This window comes from Salmo salar, chromosome 05, assembly GCF_965601325.2.
Source record: "Salmo salar chromosome 05, fSalSal1, whole genome shotgun sequence".
Classification (NCBI taxonomy): Eukaryota; Metazoa; Chordata; class Actinopteri; order Salmoniformes; family Salmonidae; genus Salmo; species Salmo salar.
In genome coordinates, this window is record NC_138295.1 from 87,195,050 (window position 1) to 87,216,006 (window position 20,957).

General features: G+C 45.0%; 2 protein-coding genes across 2 annotated transcripts in view; both read right to left on the reverse strand.

Annotated features, from left to right (window-relative positions):
* LOC106577404 (serine/threonine-protein kinase 31) overlaps positions 1–9,440 on the reverse strand; it is a 33,901-nt gene extending 24,461 nt beyond the window's left edge. Inside the window, exons 1-7 of the mRNA XM_082974953.1 lie at positions 9,166–9,440; positions 9,010–9,062; positions 8,737–8,835; positions 8,562–8,630; positions 7,570–7,728; positions 7,269–7,391; positions 6,970–7,181 (exon numbers count right to left, since the gene is read on the reverse strand). Of these exons, the coding sequence (XP_082831079.1) occupies positions 6,970–7,181; positions 7,269–7,391; positions 7,570–7,728; positions 8,562–8,630; positions 8,737–8,835; positions 9,010–9,062; positions 9,166–9,172 (722 nt within the window). The 5' untranslated portion in view covers positions 9,173–9,440. The remainder of the gene's footprint in view (positions 1–6,969; positions 7,182–7,268; positions 7,392–7,569; positions 7,729–8,561; positions 8,631–8,736; positions 8,836–9,009; positions 9,063–9,165) is intronic.
* A 1,740-nt stretch (positions 9,441–11,180) lies between these two features.
* On the reverse strand, positions 11,181–20,737 carry malsu1 (mitochondrial assembly of ribosomal large subunit 1). Its single transcript, NM_001141515.2, is given in 4 exon segments — positions 11,181–11,694; positions 18,783–18,864; positions 19,108–19,286; positions 20,365–20,737. Coding segments are annotated over 4 exon segments (732 nt in total). The 5' UTR covers positions 20,675–20,737; the 3' UTR covers positions 11,181–11,533.
* Positions 20,738–20,957: the final 220 nt, after the last annotated feature.

The window sequence follows — 20,957 nt, forward strand, 5'->3', positions numbered from 1 at the left end:
AAGTGACTATGTATAGATAATAAACAGTAAGGGGTACAGGTTAGTGGAGGTCATTTGTACATGTAGGTAGGGGTAAAGTGACTATGTATAGATAATAAACAGTAAGGGGTACAGGTTAGTGGAGGTCATTTGTACATGTAGGTAGGGGTAAAGTGACTATGTATAGATAATAAACAGTAAGGGGTACAGGTTAGTGGAGGTCATTTGTACATGTAGGTAGGGGTAAAGTGACTATGTATAGATAATAAACAGTAAGGGGTACAGGTTAGTGGAGGTCATTTGTACATGTAGGTAGGGGTAAAGTGACTATGTATAGATAATAAACAGTAAGGGGTACAGGTTAGTGGAGGTAATCTGTACATGTAGGTAGGGGTAAAGTGACTATGTATAGATAATAAACAGTAAGGGGTACAGGTTAGTGGAGGTCATTTGTACATGTAGGTAGGGGTAAAGTGACTATGTATAGATAATAAACAGTAAGGGGTACAGGTTAGTGGAGGTCATTTGTACATGTAGGTAGGGATAAAGTGACTATGTATAGATAATAAACAGTAAGGGGTACAGGTTAGTGGAGGTCATCTGTACATGTAGGTAGGGGTAAAGTGACTATGTATAGATAATAAACAGTAAGGGGTACAGGTTAGTGGAGGTCATTTGTACATGTAGGTAGGGGTAAAGTGACTATGTATAGATAATAAACAGTAAGGGGTACAGGTTAGTGGAGGTCATTTGTACATGTAGGTAGGGGTAAAGTGACTATGTATAGATAATAAACAGTAAGGGGTACAGGTTAGTGGAGGTCATTTGTACATGTAGGTAGGGGTAAAGTGACTATGTATAGATAATAAACAGTAAGGGGTACAGGTTAGTGGAGGTCATTTGTACATGTAGGTAGGGGTAAAGTGACTATGTATAGATAATAAACAGTAAGGGGTACAGGTTAGTGGAGGTAATCTGTACATGTAGGTAGGGGTAAAGTGACTATGTATAGATAATAAACAGTAAGGGGTACAGGTTAGTGGAGGTCATTTGTACATGTAGGTAGGGATAAAGTGACTATGTATAGATAATAAACAGTAAGGGGTACAGGTTAGTGGAGATCATTTGTACATGTAGGTAGGGATAAAGTGACTATGTATAGATAATAAACAGTAAGGGGGTACAGGTTAGTGGAGGTCATTTGTACATGTAGGTAGGGGTAAAGTGACTATGTATAGATAATAAACAGTAAGGGGTACAGGTTAGTGGAGGTCATTTGTACATGTAGGTAGGGGTAAAGTGACTATGTATAGATAATAAACAGTAAGGGGGTACAGGTTAGTGGAGGTCATTTGTACATGTAGGTAGGGGTAAAGTGACTATGTATAGATAATAAACAGTAAGGGGTACAGGTTAGTGGAGGTCATTTGTACATGTAGGTAGGGGTAAAGTGACTATGTATAGATAATAAACAGTAAGGGGTACAGGTTAGTGGAGGTCATTTGTACATGTAGGTAGGGGTAAAGTGACTATGTATAGATAATAAACAGTAAGGGGTACAGGTTAGTGGAGGTCATTTGTACATGTAGGTAGGGGTAAAGTGACTATGTATAGATAATAAACAGTAAGGGGTACAGGTTAGTGGAGGTCATTTGTACATGTAGGTAGGGGTAAAGTGACTATGTATAGATAATAAACAGTAAGGGGTACAGGTTAGTGGAGGTCATTTGTACATGTAGGTAGGGGTAAAGTGACTATGTATAGATAATAAACAGTAAGGGGTCCAGGTTAGTGGAGGTCATTTGTACATGTAGGTAGGGGTAAAATGACTATGTATAGATAATAAACAGTAAGGGGGTACAGGTTAGTGGAGGTCATTTGTACATGTAGGTAGGGGTAAAGTGACTATGTATAGATAATAAACAGTAAGGGGGTACAGGTTAGTGGAGGTCATTTGTACATGTAGGTAGGGGTAAAGTGACTATGTATAGATAATAAACAGTAAGGGGTACAGGTTAGTGGAGGTCATTTGTACATGTAGGTAGGGGTAAAGTGACTATGTATAGATAATAAACAGTAAGTAGCAGCAGTGTAAAAACAAATGGATCAATGTAATAGTCCGGTGGCCATTTGACTAATTGTTCAGCAGTCTTATGGCTTGAGGGTAGAAGCTGTTAAGGAGCCTTTTGGTCCCCGACTTGATGCTCCGGTACCTCTTGCCGTGCGGTAGCAGATAAAACAGTCTATGACTTGGGTGACTGGAGTCTCTGACAATTGTATGTGCTTTCCTCTGATACCGCCTGGTATTGAGGTCCTGGATGGCAGGAAGCTTGGCATAAGTAATGTACTGGGCCCTACACACTACCCTCTGTAGCACCTTACGGTCAGATGCCGAGCAGTTGCCATACCAGGCGGTGATGCAACCGGTCAGGATGCTCTCGTGGTGCAACTGTAGAACTTTTTGAGGATCTGGGGACCCGTGCCAAATCTTTTCAGTCTCCTGAGGGGAAAAAGGTTTTGTCATGCTCTCTTCACAACGGTCTTGGTGTGTTTGGACCATAATAGTTATTTTGTGATGTGGAACTAGAATGTGGAACTTGAAGCTCTCCCTTGATGTTAATGGGGGCCTGTTCGGCCCGCCTTTTCCCGTAGTCCACGATCAGCTCCATTGTCTTGCTCACACTGAGGGAGAGGTTGTTGTCCTGGCACCACACTGCCAGGTCTCTGACCGGATCATTCAGGTGAGAAAAAACATCACCCAGATAGGCCAGTCGTGTGAGAATCGTCATCATGCAAGCGGTCAGACAAGTGAAAATGATGGTCAGTAAAGAAAACTTTAAGCTTGTCTCTAAATACATTTTAAAAAGTGTCAATACTTTGCCCCTTGATAACCAGCGCACTTCTGTATGTTATAAAACCGTTACATGGTCACTGCCCAGATCATTGCATAGTGCAGAAAATACACGAGAGTTCAGGGGCCTTGCTTTAACAAAGTTAACCATTTTCACTGTAATGTCCAAAACGTCTTTCAAGCTGTCAGGCATTCCCTTGGCAGCAAGAGCCTCTTGGCGGATGCTGCAGTGTACCCATGTAGCGTCGGGAGCAACTGCTTGCACGCGTGTTACCACTCCACTATGTCTCCCTGTCATGGCTTTTGTACCATCAGTACAGATGCCAACACATCTTGACCACCAAAGTTCATTTGATGTCACAAAGCTGTCCAGTACTTTAAAAATATCCTCTCCTGATGTCCTGTTGTCCTGGTTTCCAGAAGAGGATGTCTTCCTTAATTGACCCCCCATAAACTTAACGGACATATACCAGGAGCTGTGCCAGGCCCGCCAAATCTGTTTACTCATCCAGCTGTAACGCATAGAATTCACTGGCTTGTATGCGAAGCAGTAATTGTTTCAAAACATCTCCAGCCATGTCACTGATAAGTCGTGAAACGGTGTTGTTTGATGAAGTCATTGTTTGTATAGTTTTTTTTTACCTTTTCCCCCAGCATTGTCCCAGCCATATCCGCAGCAGCAGGAAGAATTAAATCCTTCCACAATAGTATGGGTCTTGCCTGTCCTAGCCACTCGGTAGCTCACCATATAAGACGCTTCTAGACCCGTATTATTAATGGGATCTGTTGCTTTTATACACGTCTCACTACTCGAAAGTCATCTTAATTCTCGCTCCAAAAATTCCCGTGGCTTATTTTTCAAATTGGCATGTTTTGTTTCTAAATGTCTGTGCAAGAGTGAAGGTTTCACTGAGTTGTGAGAGAGTACTTTATCACATATAAAACACACTGTGGCTGAGGAAAAACACTACTCCCAATATAAGTGAACCCCAAATCAATGTAGTTCTCATCATATTTGCGCCTCTTCAATGGTACAACGTCCCTGTCTGTTGTTCGGTCCTTTCCCGGGTAAGGAGACAGTAGCTCTTTCAGCTGCATCAGATTCACAACTGTCAGTGTCCATGCTAGCTGGGCTAACAACAAATGTAGAATTACTGATGCTAGCATTGGATGTGCTCGTGGAACAACTTGTGTCGTCGACAGGTGCAGGTGTAGTACTGCTGGTAGTAGTAGTACTACCAGTAGAGCTGGTATGTGTCTATGGACGCTGGCCTTACTTTTTTTAACATTAATCAATTTCCAAGCAAACGGAATGAGCAGCAGCTACGTTTGGCTAAATACGGACCGTTAGTGGAATTCCCGCTAGAGAGTAACGGTTAATGTGATTGGATGTTAATTACTTGACTAGGCTACCTGTATTTGACATTGTGTTATTTTATTGAACACCATATGGTTTCATTTTATTTTTTGGCAGTGAAACAAGAATACTCCGGTGAGAAAAAAACTCACCCAAATGTATAGCCCCGTTGGAAAATCTAAATGGACTGTTGTAAATTTGAATAACATTTTTTAAAACAATACACATTTATATTTGGTGTACCCCCGACGGCATTGCGCCTACGTACCTCAGTTTGGGAATACCTGGTCTAGGATATCCAGGAGGATGCTGTTGATGTGGGCACAGTGACTATGGGCACAGTGACTATGGTGGTCTGCTTGAAACATGTAGGGATTACAGACTCAGTCAGGGAGAGGTTGAAAATGTCAGTGAAGACTCTTGCTAGTTGGTCCGCACAGACTGAGTACACGTCCTGGTAATCCATCTGGCCCCGCGGCTTTGTGAATGTTGACCTGTTTAAAGGTCTTGCTCACATCGGCTACAGAGAGCGTTATCACACAGTCATCCAGAACAGCTGGTGCTCTCGTGCATGCTTCAGTGTTGCTTGCCTCAAAGCGAACATAAAAGGCATTTAGCTCGTCTGGTAGGCTCGCGTCACTGGGCAGCTCACGTCTAGGTTTCCCTTTGTAGTCCGCAATAGATTTCAAGCCCTGCCACATCAAAATCAAATCAAATTTATTTATATAGCCCTTCTTACATCAGCTGATATCTCAAAGTGCTGTACAGAAACCCAGCCTAAAACCCCAAACAGCAAGCAATGCAGGTGTAGAAGCACGGTGGCTAGGAAAAAATCCCTAGAAAAGGCCAAAACCTAGGAAGAAACCAGGCTATGAGGGGTGGCCATTCCTCTTCTGGCTGTGCCGGGTGGAGATTATAACAGAACATGGCCAAGATGTTCAAATGTTCATAAATGACCAACATGGTCAAATAATAATAATCATAGTAGTTGTCGAGGGTGCAACAGGTCAGCACCTCAGGAGTAAATGTTAGTTGGCTTTTCATAGCCGATCATTGAGAGTATCTCTACTGCTCCTGCTGTCATAGCCAGTGTAGTAGGATTCCATTTTAATCCTGTATTGACGCTTTGCTGGTTTGTTTGTTCGTCTGAGGGCATAGCGGGATTTCTTATAAGCGTCCGGATTAGTGTCTCGCTCCTTGAAAGCGGCAGATCTAGCCTTTAGCTCGATGCGGATGTTGCCTGTAATCCATGGCTTCTGGTTGGGGTATGTACGTACGGTCAATGTGGGAACGACTTCATTGATGCACTTATTGATGAAGCCAATGACTGATGTGGTGTACTCCTCAATGCCATCGGAGGAATCCCGGAACATATTCCAGTGTGTGCTAGCAAAACAGTCCTGTAGAGTAGCATCCGCGTCATCTGACCACTCCCGTATTGAGCGAGTCACTGGTACTTCCTGCTTTAGTTTTCGCTTGTAAGCAGGAATCAGGAGGATAGAATTATGGTCAGATTTGCCAAATGGAGGGCAGGGGAGAGCTTTGTATGCATCTCTGTTTGTGGAGTAAAGGTGGTCTAGTTTTTTTCCCTCTAGTTGCATATGTGACATGCTGGTAAAAATGTGGTACAACTGATTTAAGTTTGCCTGCATTAAAGTCCCCGGCCACTAGGAGTGCCGCTTCTGGATGAGCATTTTCTTGTTTGCTTATGGCCTTATAGAATTGGTTGAGTGCGGTCTTAGTGCCAGCATCGGTCTGTGGTGGTAAATAGACGGCTACGAATAATATAGATGAGAACTCTCTTGGTAGATAGTGTGGTCTACAGCATATCATAAGGTACTCTACCTCAGGCAAGCAATACCTCGAGACTTCTTTAATATTAGACATCGCGCACCAGCTGTTATTGACAAAGACACACACCCCCACCCCTCGTCTTACCAGAGGTAGCGTCTCTGTTCTGCCGGTGCATGGAAAATCCCGCCAGCTCTATATTATCCGTGTCGTCGTTCAGCCACGACTCGGTGAAACATAAGATATTACAGTTCTTAATGTCCCGTTGGTAGGATAATCGAAGATCATCAATTTTATTTTCCAATGATTGCGTGTTAGCTAGTAGAACGGAAGGCAGTGGGAGTTTACTCGTTCATCTATGGATCTCCCGATCTCCCAATACCATTCACACCACAGGATTAGTAATTTCAAGTGAAAAAGTCAAAGTATGGGCCACTGCTAGCACCCCTGATTCAACTACTCGCAAAGCTCTTGATTAGTTGAATCAGCTGTGCTAGTGCTGGGCTGGAACAAAACATTTCCAGTCCTTGGGATCCCAGAGGAAGAGACAGACAGGTGTCTTACTTCATTATCCCAGCGGAATAGACAGACTGGTGTCTTACTTCAATATCCCAGAGGAACAGACAGACAGGTGTCTTACTTCATTATCCCAGAGGAACAGACAGACAGGTATCTTACTTCATTATCCCAGCGGAACAGATAGACAGGTGTCTTACTTCATTATCCCAGCGGAACAGACAGACAGGGGTCTTACTTCATTATCCCAGCGGAACAGACAGACAGGTGTCTTACTTCATTATTTTACATTTTAGTCATTTAGCAGACACTCTTATCCAGAGCGACTTGCAGTAGTGAATGCATACATTTTATTTTTTGTACTGGTCCCCCGTGGGAATCAAACCCACAGCCCTGGCGTTGCAAACACCATGCTCTACCAACTGAGCCACACGGGTCCAATTATCCGAGCGGAACAGACAGACAGGTATCTTACTTCATTGAAAGGGGACTCTGGTCGGGGAAAGCAGGCCGTAGTTTGGGCATGCAGACTGTAGAGCCAGGCATGTCCCCATCCCCCTGGGGGCCAGGCCAATCCAACACCCGCTGAGGCCACAGGCAATGGGACTCCTGCAGGGCCCGTACAGACATGGGGCTCTCGCGGTTACTCCCTGGGAGGGTGAACTTGGCAAACTTCATCTTCAAAACCTAAGAGAGCATTTTATTGTCAGTTTTCAAGTGCCTTGAGTCATAAAAACTCCTTACAGGACATAACAGAGAGGTTTGTTTGAGGACCTCTTCACCGATGTCCAGGTTTCCCTGAAAAGCCTGGACCAGGACGGTCCCGTCGAAGCAGACAGACTTCTTCTGGATGCGGACCTTCTTCCCATAGATCAGATTCTGAAGGAAGGCCTTTCCCTAAAGAGCAAAACAAGACAATGCACATTTTGTGAGCAGAAGGACTCTATTCAAAATACATCACAATGTGTCAACCCATTCACACACATATGACACCAAATACTAAACACTAACCCTTGAGATAAGAATCCTATTTTGTGAGACATAGACATTAATGACATGGAGAGGAACAGAGTACCTGCAGGAAATGTGCTGAGTCTTGGTCAGTGGACACATTGAAGCCCCAGAACTTGTACTTCTTGGCCAGACAAGGTGACTGTAGCTCCCCTGGCAGCTCCACCAGAGCTGACCGACTGATGAACTCTGTGTTCCCATAGTCAATGTAGGACACGTGAAACTGGACACAAGATGGAGATCGGAATGTCAGTCTGCATCCCAAATGACATCCTATTCCCTATATAATGCACTACTTTTGACCAGGGCCTATAGGGATAAGTAGTGCACTATAGGGAATAGGGTGCCATTTGGAAACAATGTTTCTTTTAAAGACAAGTTGGATACATAATCAGTCAGCACCACAGCCAGCCTCCTCACGCCAGTCAGCACAACAGCCAGCCTCCTCACGTCAGTCAGCACAACAGCCAGCCTCCTCACGCCAGTCAGCACAACAGCCAGCCTCCTCACGCCAGTCAGCACAACAGCCAGCCTCCTCACGCCAGTCAGCACAACAGCCTCCTCACGTCAGTCATCACCACAGCCTCCTCACGTCAGTCATCACCACAGCCTCCTCACGTCAGTCATCACCACAGCCTCCTCACGTCAGTCATCACCACAGCCTCCTCACGTCAGTCATCACCACAGCCTCCTCACGTCAGTCAGCACAACATCATCCTGAGATAAACTAAACAGCCTGCAGTGTTATGGCCCGGGGGGGTTATACACCAGCTGCAATTCCAAATCTGTCTAAATCTATTACCTGTCTAACCACTTCACTTCCAAAGCAGGATCTCATCAGCACAGCCTCAGGTGGATACTGACAGATCATGCTTGTGTCAGAATGAAGGTATGAACCACAATGATACATTGATAAGCCCCCTCACATCATGTACTGTAGGCTTTTCCAGACAGCGAGATGGTCAGCATGTCCCAAATTCCCCAAAGGGCTCTGGTCAAAAGTAGTGCACTTTATAGGGTGCCATGTGGGTAGTATCCAGACACTCATTGACTCACATTATCAGTCTGCTGCAGGACCTTGCACCTGTACCAACAGCTGTCCTCTGAGAAGACTGCCCCATAAATCTAGACGCAAACACAAGATGGATGCAATGTATGAATCCAATGATAATGGTCTCTCTCTCTCTCTCTCTTCTCCATCTCTCCAAGTCTAGCTTCTACCTTTCTTTACCTTCTGAGGATTGGGAGTTCCAAGTAACCTTTGGGCTGTTGGGCATTTGTCTGCCAAGGCATTTCTTATGTTTTCAATGGCTTGATCGTCATTGACATTCTACAACACATAACAAACAGACATGTGGGTATACTGTGTGTACATGTTTGGGTTACATTTCTTGGGTGTTCTTGTGTAAATCAAATGAACCAATCAACAGGTGAAATGTTCAACCAAAGTTCTAACGTTAATTAATTCAATAGTGGGATGTGCTACGTGTAGCTAGCTAGCTACCTGTGCCCAAAACGTGATGGCATCCAAAACGTGTGTTACTCCAACAAGCTCCACTAAAATTAAATGAAACCAGTATTAATACGGGAAGGATATTTTCCATAATTAAGTGGATAGTTATAGAAATATTTAGACGACAGAAAAAAAGACTATACTCACCGTCCATCGTTCATTGGTCTATGTTTATAGGTTGATTGGCTATGACGTAAAAAACACAACATGAAGATGCGCTGGTATGCATGGCTACGGCTCCCTGGCGAGGCCAACATCAAATCTATACATCTAGAAAAGTTTTTGGAGAAGTAATTTGTTCTAAAAAAAGATGTTGTCCATGAAGTTACCGTGGAAACAGACAAAAATATTTGTTTTATTACAGTAGGTCAACCTAATAATCTCACCTGTTCGGATCTTGATATGCTTTAAACGAAAAAAATGTATGCACTTATAGAAAATTCATGCTGAGGTCAAGCCGTTCATGAAAAAACGGGCACGCGCGAAGATTTTTTTTTTCTGTCATACTCTACAGTGGGTCTCTTAGCAGGTGTAAATAATGTGCAGTACATATTAAAGCAATACGTCACGAGGGGTGTGGTATATTGCCAATATACCATGTCCAAGGGCTGTTCTTAAACCTGACGCAACGCGGAGTTCCTGGATACAGCCCGTAGCCGTGGTATACAACAAACTCCCGAGGTGTCATATTGCTATTATAAACTGGTTACCAACGTAATTAGAGCAGTAAAAATACATGTTTTGTTATACCCATGGTATAGGGTCTGATATACCACGGCTGTCAGCCAATCTGCATTCAGGGCTCAAACCACCCAGTTTATAATAGTTGATACTCAACAAACTGGATGCAGTCAATCACAGTGCCATCCATTTTGTCACCAAAGCCCCATATACTACCCACCACTCCGACCTGTACGCTTATGTTGGCAGGCCCTCTCTTCATAATCGTCGCCAAACCCACTGGCTCCAGGTCATCTACAAGACCCTGCTAGGTAAAGTCCCCCCTTATCTCAGCTCGCTGGTCACCATAGCAGCACCCACCTGTAGCACGTGCTCCAGCAGGTATATCTCTCTGGTCACCCCTAAAGCCAATTCCTCCTTTGGCCACCTTTCCTTCCAGTTCTCTGCTGCCAATGACTGGAACGAACTACAAAAATCTTACTTTGCCACCATGGCCTTTTTTGCCTTTACCTCCCTTATCTCACCTCATTTGCTCACATTGTATATAGACTTATTTTCTACTGTATTATTGACTGTATGTTTGTTTTACTCCATGTGTAACTCTGTGTTGTTGTATGTGTCGAACTGCTTTGCTTTATCTTGGCCAGGTCACAGTTGTAAATGAGAACGTGTTCTCAACTTACCTACCTGGTTAAATAAAGGTGAAATAAAAAAATCGAAAAATATGGTACAGTACTTCATACTGTGTAAATAAAGGTACGTTTGTTATTGGACATGAAAGTTTGTTGCATCAACATAATTTTTTTGTGGTGTAAAATACTCAAGTAAAAATACTTGAAAGTACTATTTAAGTCATTTTTGTGGGGGTATCTTTACTAATGATAATTTTGACAGGTTTTACTTCCCTACATTCCTAAAGAAAATGTACTTTTTACACCATACATTTTCCCTGACACCCAAAAGTGCTCATTACATTTTGAATGCTTAGTAGGACAGGAAAATTGTCTAATTCTCACACTTATCAAGAGAACATCCCTGGTCATCCCTACTGCCTCTGATCTGGCGGACTCACTAAACACATGCTTCGTTTGTAAATCATGTCTGAGTGTTGGACCACACCCCTGGCTTTCCGTAAATTAAATGTAATTATTTATACTTTTACTTTTGACGCTTAAGTTATTTTTACTCAAGTAGTATTTTCTGGGTGACTTTCACTTGAGTCATTTTCTCTTAAGCTATCTTTACTCAAGTATGAAAATTGGGTACTTTTTCCACCACTGATCATTAAGTTACAAGGAGCTGCACAAGACCATATTTTGTTTAGCTTTATACACTGACTATAGCCAACAAACAATTGTTCTGTTGTTCATATAATAAGCTCTACACCAGATGATGTCATTGTTACCATCTACTGAATGTAATAATGTGTGTCTAGCCAGGAGTCATCATGAACAATACAATATCTTAAGAAAAGTATTTTTGAAATGAATTCTTTAATAAAATTCAGTCTTCTGATGAAATGCCCAAACAACCATTGCCACCGAATCCCCCACCCCCATTGCATCAACACATCAACACACACAAAAACACCCTAAACTCCTAGCTACATTCCAGTGCAAACATTAACAACCATGATTGTAAGACACTTATTGTGTAATCTACTTTTGACCAGGGCCCATAAGACTCTGGTCAAAAGTAGTGCACTATAAAGGGAATAGGTCTGGTCAAAAGTAGTGCACTATAAAGGGAATAGGGTGGCATTTAGGAAGCAGACTCAGTGTCTCTTCTTTTCAATAAATAACACTCCAGTCTCAACAGTTGTTTAATTGTTGAGTCACTTGGTGACATTGACATGGGCTCCATATATGAAGTCCTCTGGGAGCGTCTCAACGGGGATGGAGCTCAACTGTTCATCAAGAGAACGTAGTGTCCACAGCTTCTCCAGTTCATACACCTCTCTGGTCTCTGGTAGCATGAAGTGGACCACCATCCTTCCTACAGGGAGGAAAGGAGAGAGAGAAGGGAGACAGAGAGAAGGGGGAGAGAGAGAGAGGGAGCAGAGAGGGAGACAGAGAGAGGGAGACAGAGAGAGGGAGACAGAGAGAGAGAAGGGAGACAGAGAGAGAGAAGGGAGACAGAGAGAGAGAAGGGAGACAGAGAGAGAGAAGGGAGACAGAGCAGAGAGAAGGGAGACAGAGAGAGAGAGAAGGGAGACAGAGAGAAGGGAGACAGAGAGAAGGGAGACAGAGAAGGGAGACAGAGAAGGGAGACACAGAGAAGGGAGACAGAGAAGGGAGACACAGAGAAGGGAGACACAGAGAAGGGAGACAGAGAGAAGGGAGACAGAGAGAAGGGAGACAGAGACAAGGGAGACAGAGAGAAGGGAGACACAGAGAAGGGAGACAGAGACAAGGGAGACAGAGAGAAGGGAGACAGAGAGAAGGGAGACAGAGAGAAGGGAGACACAGAGAAGGGAGACACAGAGAAGGGAGACACAGAGAAGGGAGACACAGAGAAGGGAGACACAGAGAAGGGAGACAGAGAAGGGAGACACAGAGAAGGGAGACACAGAGAAGGGAGACACAGAGAAGGGAGACACAGAGAAGGGAGACACAGAGAAGGGAGACAGAGAGAAGGGAGACAGAGATGGGAGACAGAGACAGAGAGAAGGGAGACAGAGAGAAGGGAGACAGAGAGAAGGGAGACAGAGAGAAGGGAGACAGAGAGAAGGGAGACAGAGAGAAGGGAGACAGAGACAGAGAGAAGGGAGACAGAGAGAAGGGAGACAGAGAGAAGGGAGACAGAGAGAAGGGAGACAGAGAGCAGAGAGAAGGGAGACAGAGAGAAGGGAGACAGAGAGAAGGGAGACAGAGAGAAGGGAGACAGAGAAGGGAGACAGAGACAGAGAGAAGGGAGACAGAGAAGGGAGACAGAGAAGGGAGACAGAGAAGGGAGACAGAGAGAAGGGAGACAGAGAGAAGGGAGACAGAGAGAAGGGAGACAGAGAGAAGGGAGACAGAGAGAAGGGAGACAGAGATAGAGAGAAGGGAGACAGAGAGAAGGGAGACAGAGAGAAGGGAGACAGAGAGAAGGGAGACAGAGAGAAGGGAGACAGAGAGAAGGGAGACAGAGAGAAGGGAGACAGAGAGAAGGGAGACAGAGAAGGGAGACAGAGAAGGGAGACAGAGAAGGGAGACAGAGAGAAGGGAGACAGAGAGAAGGGAGACAGAGAGAAGGGAGACAGAGAGAAGGGAGACAGAGAGAAGGGAGACAGAGAGAAGGGAGACAGAGAGAAGGGAGACAGAGAAGGGAGACAGAGAAGGGAGACAGAGAAGGGAGACAGAGAGAGCAATAGGATTAGCAAGTAAGAAATTGACATTTTCACATAAATGTAATAACCTTACCTTATTAACCACATATCCAGAGAAAATATATCAGTGTAATATTTCTAGAGACCATCAGTGTGTTATTTCAGTAAATTATTCTAATCTCCATGCACTATAATCCAGCACTAGATCATCCTACTGTACTATAAACCACAGTCAGGAGCAGATCATCCTACTGCACTATAAACCAGAGTCAGGAGCAGATCATCCTACTGCACTATAAACCACAGTCAGGAGCAGACCATCCTACTGTACTATAAACCACAGTCAGGAGACAGATCATCCTACTGCACTATAAACCACAGTCAGGAGCAGTATCATCCTACTGCACTATACCAGGCGGAGCGCCCACGCCCCAGTCAGGAGCAGATCATCCTACTGCACTATAAACCACAGTCAGGAGCAGATCATCCTACTGCACTATAAACCAGAGTCAGGAGCAGATCATCCTACTGCACTATAAACCACAGTCAGGAGCAGATCATCCTACTGTACTATAAACCACAGTCAGGAGCAGATCATCCTACTGCACTATAAACCACAGTCAGGAGCAATCATCCTACTGTACTATAAACCACAGTCAGGAGCAGATCATCCTACTGCCTCCACGTCGGGCGATCACCACGACCACCAGTCAGGAGCAGATCATCCTACTGCACTATAAACCAGAGTCAGGAGCAGACCATCCAACTGTACTATAAACCAGTCAGGACCAGATCATCCTACTGCACTATAAACCACAGTCAGGAGCAGATCATTCTACTGTACTATAAACCACAGTCAGGAGCAGATCATCCTACTGTACTATAAACCACAGTCAGGAGCAGATCATCCTACTGCACTATAAACCACAGTCAGGGGCAGATCATCCATCCTACTGTACTATAAACCACAGTCAGGAGCAGATCATCCTACTGCACTATAAACCAGAGTCAGGAGCAGATCATCCTACTGCACTATAAACCACAGTCAGGAGCAGATCATTCTACTGTAATATAAACCACAGTCAGGGGCAGATCATCCTACTGTACTATAAACCACAGTCAGGAGCAGATCATTCTACAGTACTATAAACCACAGCCAGGAGCAGATCATCCTACTGCACTATAAACCACAATCAGGAGCATATCATCCTACTGCACTATAAACCACAATCAGGAGCAGATCATCCTACTGCACTATAAACCACAGTCAGGAGCAGATAATCCTACTGTACTATAAACCAGCCAGGAGCAGATCATCCTACTGCACTATAAACCACAGTCAGGAGCAGATCATCCTACTGCACTATAAACCACAGTCAGGAGCAGATCATCCTACTGTACTATAAACCACAGTCAGGAGCAGATCATCCTACTGCACTATAAACCACAGTCAGGGCAGATCATCCATCCAACTGTACTATAAACCACAGTCAGGAGCAGATCATCCTACTGCACTATAAACCACAGTCAGGAGCAGATCATCCTACTGCACTATAAACCACAGTCAGGAGCAGATCATCCTACTGCACTATAAACCACAGTCAGGAGCAGATCATCCTACTGCACTATAAACCACAATCAGGAGCAGACCATCCTACTGTACTATAAACCAGTCAGGAGCAGATCATCCTACTGCACTATAAACCAGTCAGGAGCAGATCATCCTACTGCACTATAAACCACAGTCAGGAGCAGATCATCCTACTGTACTATAAACCACAGTCAGGAGCAGATCATCCTACTGCACTATAAACCACAGTCAGGAGCATATCATCCTACTGCACTATAAACCACAGTCAGGAGCAGATCATCCTACTGCACTATAAACCACAGTCAGGAGCAGATCATCCTACTGCACTATAAACCACAGTCAGGAGTAGATCATCCTACTGCACTATAAACCACAGTCAGGAGTAGATCAACCTACTGCACTATAAACCACAGTCAGGAGCAGATCATCCTACTGCACTATAAACCACAGTCAGGGGCAGATCATCCATCCTACTGTACTATAAACCACAGTCAGGAGCAGATCATCCAACTGTACTATAAACCACAGTCAGGAGCAGATCATCCTACTGCACTATAAACCACAGTCAGGAGCAGATCATCCTACTGCACTATAAACCACAGTCAGGAGCAGATCATCCTACTGCACTATAAACCACAATCAGGAGCAGACCATCCTACTGTACTATAAACCAGTCAGGAGCAGATCATCCTACTGCACTATAAACCAGTCAGGAGCAGATCATCCTACTGCACTATAAACCACAGTCAGGAGCAGATCATCCTACTGTACTATAAACCACAGTCAGGAGCAGATCATCCTACTGCACTATAAACCACAGTCAGGAGCATATCATCCTACTGCACTATAAACCACAGTCAGGAGCAGATCATCCTACTGCACTATAAACCACAGTTAGGAGCAGATCATCCTACTGCACTATAAACCACAGTCAGGAGCAGATCATCCTACTGCACTATAAACCACAGTCAGGAGCAGGTCATCCTACTGCACTATAATCCACAGCCAGGAGCAGATCATCCTACTGCACTATAAACCAGTCAGAAGCATATCATCCTACTGTACTATAAACCACAGTCAGGAGCAGATCATCCTACTGCACTATAAACCACAGTCAGGAGCAGATCATCCTACTGCACTATAATCCAGCACTAGATCATTCTACTGCACTATAAACCACAGTCAGGAGGAGATCATCCTACTGCACTATAAACCACAGTCAGGAGCAGATCATCCTACTGCACTATAAACCACAGTCAGGAGCAGATCATCCTACTGTACTATAAACCACAGTCAGAAGCATATCATCCTACTGTACTATAAACCACAGTCAGGAGCATATCATCCTACTGTACTATAAACCACAGTCAGGAGCAGATCATCCTACTGCACTATAATCCAGCACCAGATCATCCTACTGCCCTATAATCCAGCACCAGGTCATCCTACTGCACTATAAACCACAGTCAGGAGCAGATCATCCTACTGCACTATAATCCAGCACCAGATCATCCTACTGCCCTATAATCCAGCACCAGGAGCAGATCATCCAACTGCCCTATAATCCAGCACCAAGAGCAGATCATCCTACTGCCCTATAATCCAGCACCAGATCATCCAACTGCCCTGTAATCCAGCACCAGGAGCAGATCCTCCAACTGCCCTATAATCCAGCACCAGGAGAAGATCATCCAACTGCCCTATAATCCACAGCCAGGAGCAGATCATCAAACTGCCCTATAATCCAGCGCCAGGAGCAGATCATCCAACTGCCCTGTAATCCAGCACCAGATCATCCAACTGCCCTATAATCCAGCACCAGGGGCAGATCATCCTACTGCCCTATAATCCAGGAGCAGATCATCCAACTGCCCTATAATCCAGCACCAAGAGCAGATCATCCTACTGCCCTATAATCCAGCACCAGATCATCCAACTGCCCTATAATCCAGCACCAGGAGCAGATCATCCTACTGCCCTATAATCCAGCACCAGATCATCCTACTGCCCTATAATCCAGCACCAGGAGAAGATCATCCAACTGCCCTATAATCCACAGCCAGGAGCAGATCATCAAACTGCCCTATAATCCAGCGCCAGGAGCAGATCATCCAACTGCCCTGTAATCCAGCACCAGATCATCCAACTGCCCTATAATCCAGCACCAGGGGCAGATCATCCTACTGCCCTATAATCCAGGAGCAGATCATCCAACTGCCCTATAATCCAGCACCAAGAGCAGATCATCCTACTGCCCTATAATCCAGCACCAGATCATCCAACTGCCCTATAATCCAGCACCAGGAGCAGATCATCCTACTGCCCTATAATCCAGCACCAGGAGCAGATCATCAAACTGCCCTATAATCCAGCACCAGGAGCAGATCATCAAACTGCCCTATAATCCAGCACCAGGAGCAGATCATCCAACTGCCCTATAATCCAGCACCAGGAGCAGATCATCCTACTGCCCTATAATCCAGCACCAGGAGCAGATCATCCAACTGCCCTATAATCCAGCACCAGGAGCAGATCATCCAACTGCCCTATAATCCAGCACCAGGAGCAGATCATCCTACTGCACTATAATCCACAGTCAGGAGCAGATCATCCTACTGCACTATAATCCAGCACCAGATCATCCTACTGCCCTATAATCCAGCACCAGGAGCAGATCATCCAACTGCCCTATAATCCAGCACCAAGAGCAGATCATCCTACTGCCCTATAATCCAGCACCAGATCATCCAACTGCCCTGTAATCCAGCACCAGGAGCAGATCATCCAACTGCCCTATAATCCAGCACCAGGAGAAGATCATCCAACTGCCCTATAATCCACAGCCAGGAGCAGATCATCAAACTGCCCTATAATCCAGCGCCAGGAGCAGATCATCCAACTGCCCTGTAATCCAGCACCAGATCATCCAACTGCCCTATAATCCAGCACCAGGGGCAGATCATCCTACTGCCCTATAATCCAGGAGCAGATCATCCAACTGCCCTATAATCCAGCACCAAGAGCAGATCATCCTACTGCCCTATAATCCAGCACCAGATCATCCAACTGCCCTATAATCCAGCACCAGGAGCAGATCATCCTACTGCCCTATAATCCAGCACCAGGAGCAGATCATCAAACTGCCCTATAATCCAGCACCAGGAGCAGATCATCAAACTGCCCTATAATCCAGCACCAGGAGCAGATCATCCAACTGCCCTATAATCCAGCACCAGGAGCAGATCATCCTACTGCCCTATAATCCAGCACCAGGAGCAGATCATCCAACTGCCCTATAATCCAGCACCAGGAGCAGATCATCCAACTGCCCTATAATCCAGCACCAGGAGCAGATCATCCTACTGCACTATAATCCACAGTCAGGAGCAGATCATCCTACTGCACTATAATCCAGCACCAGATCATCCTACTGCCCTATAATCCAGCACCAGGAGCAGATCATCCAACTGCCCTATAATCCAGCACCAAGAGCAGATCATCCTACTGCCCTATAATCCAGCACCAGATCATCCAACTGCCCTGTAATCCAGCACCAGGAGCAGATCATCCAACTGCCCTATAATCCAGCACCAGGAGAAGATCATCCAACTGCCATATAATCCACAGCCAGGAGCAGATCATCAAACTGCCCTATAATCCAGCGCCAGGAGCAGATCATCCAACTGCCCTGTAATCCAGCACCAGATCATCCAACTGCTCTATAATCCAGCACCAGGGGCAGATCATCCTACTGCCCTATAATCCAGGAGCAGATCATCCAACTGCCCTATAATCCAGCACCAAGAGCAGATCATCCTACTGCCCTATAATCCAGCACCAGATCATCCAACTGCCCTATAATCCAGCACCAGGAGCAGATCATCCTACTGCCCTATAATCCAGCACCAGGAGCAGATCATCCAACTGCCCTATAATCCAGCACCAGGAGCAGATCATCAAACTGCCCTATAATCCAGCACCAGGAGCAGATCATCCAACTGCCCTATAATCCAGCACCAGGAGCAGATCATCCTACTGCCCTATAATCCAGCACCAGGAGCAGATCATCCAACTGCCCTATAATCCAGCACCAGGAGCAGATCATCCAACTGCCCTATAATCCAGCACCAGGAGCAGATCATCCTACTGCACTATAATCCAGCACCAGATCATCAAACATACCAAAGTCAATGCACATCCAGTCTTCTGCATCCTTTCCCTCAATCTTGGCATGTGGGTCCCCATCTTTCTTCATATATTTGTACTGCCAAAATATGAAACATGTATTACAACACAGTGGTGCCAAATGCGTTTGCTGCACAGCTTTGACCAGCATGTTCCAAATAGAGTTTCAAAATTCAAGTAACTTTTTCGGAAATTCCCAGGTTTCCTGCTTATTCCCTTCGGATTCTACGATTCTTCCTACCAGGATATCTGGAAAACCTGGGAATTTGTGGAAAGTTACCGGAATTTTGCAAACCTACAATTGATCAAATAAAGGAATTACCACTTTAATGGCGTAGAGGGCCATGGCACGGAGGTGCCTTGAGGAGGACCCGCTGACAACGATAAAGTAGTCGGTGTACTTGATGTCCTCAGGCACCTTGATGACACAGATGTCTGCTGCATTCTCCTGGCGGAGCAGGGACACCAACACGTCCATGTTAAAGTCCTCCTGCGGGTTTCCTACAGCAAGGGGAGAGGGAGGATCATCACATTAAACACACATTCAGTATGGGGGTGGCACTGTAGCCTAGTGGTTAGAGTGTTGGACTAGTAACCGCAAGGTTGCAAGTTCAAATCCCCGAGCTGACAAGGTACAAATCTGTCGTTCTGCCCCTGAACAAGGCAGTTAGACCACTGTTCCTAGGCTGTCATTGAAAATAAGAATTTGTTCTTAACTGACTTGCATAGTTAAATAAAGGTTAAAATATATATATTCATAAGTAATACACTAGCCTGGGAGACATCATTCCAACTCCCTGTCACTCAATGTCATACCAACCATGTTTGAGTAACAAGGAGTTGGCATGATGGCCCAACAGACTGGCACCCAGGATATCTTCCATACAGGAGGTGGAGGTGAGTAAACTCAGCCAGATGAAGCTTTATAATTGGTCTACAGAAAAGTGTTGTGCACTTTCGGAAAAACACGTAACAAACGTTTTATTTATACCGTTATTTTACCAGGTAAATTGACTGAGAACACATTCTCATTTACAGCAATGACCTGGGGAATAGTTACAGGGGATGGGGGGGGATGAATGAGCCAATTGGAAGCTGGGGATGATTAGGTGACCATGATGGTATGAGGGCCAGATTGGGAATTTAGCCAGGACACCAGGGTTAACACCCCTACTCTTACGATAAGTGCCATGGGATCTTTAATGACCTGAGTCAGGACACCCGTTTAACATCCCATCCAAAAGTAGGCACCCTACACAGGGCAGTGTCCTGGGGCATTTTGGATAGTTTTTAGGCCAGAGGAAAGAGTGCCTCCTACTGGCCCTCCAACACCACTTCCAGCAGCATCTGGTCTACCATCCAGGGACTGACCAGGACCAACCCTGCTTAGCTTCAGAAGCAAGCCGACAGTGGGATGCAGGGTGGTATGCTGCTGTAACACGTAGAGGAAGGTATGGCGCTTAGCTAGATCAGATAGTATGACTTTGTAATTGAATTGGGTGCCTTGTAGCCATGTAACGTTACACTACTAACGTTAGCTAGCTAGTTATCTGATTGAATCAATTTTAGTTATACTTACTTTGGCTTGAGTCGCTCTGCATCTCATATTCATCTTGTTGTGCCAGAAACTTGCCAGGGCTGTCCAACTTTGAAACATTCTCTTCATTATGTAAATCGGCGTAATACCTTCTAATACCGTTGTAAAATGCAGAGAGATGTGGATGTATTTGTTGAGAGGCAAGACATGTGTAACGTCGATATAAAAACTCTGTGCTGCGTCGCGCTTTTGCAATTAAAGACGCACCTCTAACGACACCGGTATACCCTCCAAGAACATTATGTGAAAGTATCTGAGAGAGAAATTGCCTAGAACAATTGAGTACACACATGATTTAACTACCGTGTCATTGCCATCAAAACGCATGTGTTTATAGTTTGTTTTTCCAAGGACTGTCTAGAATCAGGAAGTGTTTGATTCCAGGACTCTGATTGGTTGAGGTGGTTTCTTCGCTGTTTACGCCTCCTTCCGTACAGTTCTCCTCCTGGATGCGCTTTACCGCCGCCTAACGTGGGACTTTGAAGTAGCACACCAAATAATATTGCTCTCGTTTCAGCTATAAAACATGACATTTAAATATTTAATCGCTCTCGAAACCCATACAATCAACTTCT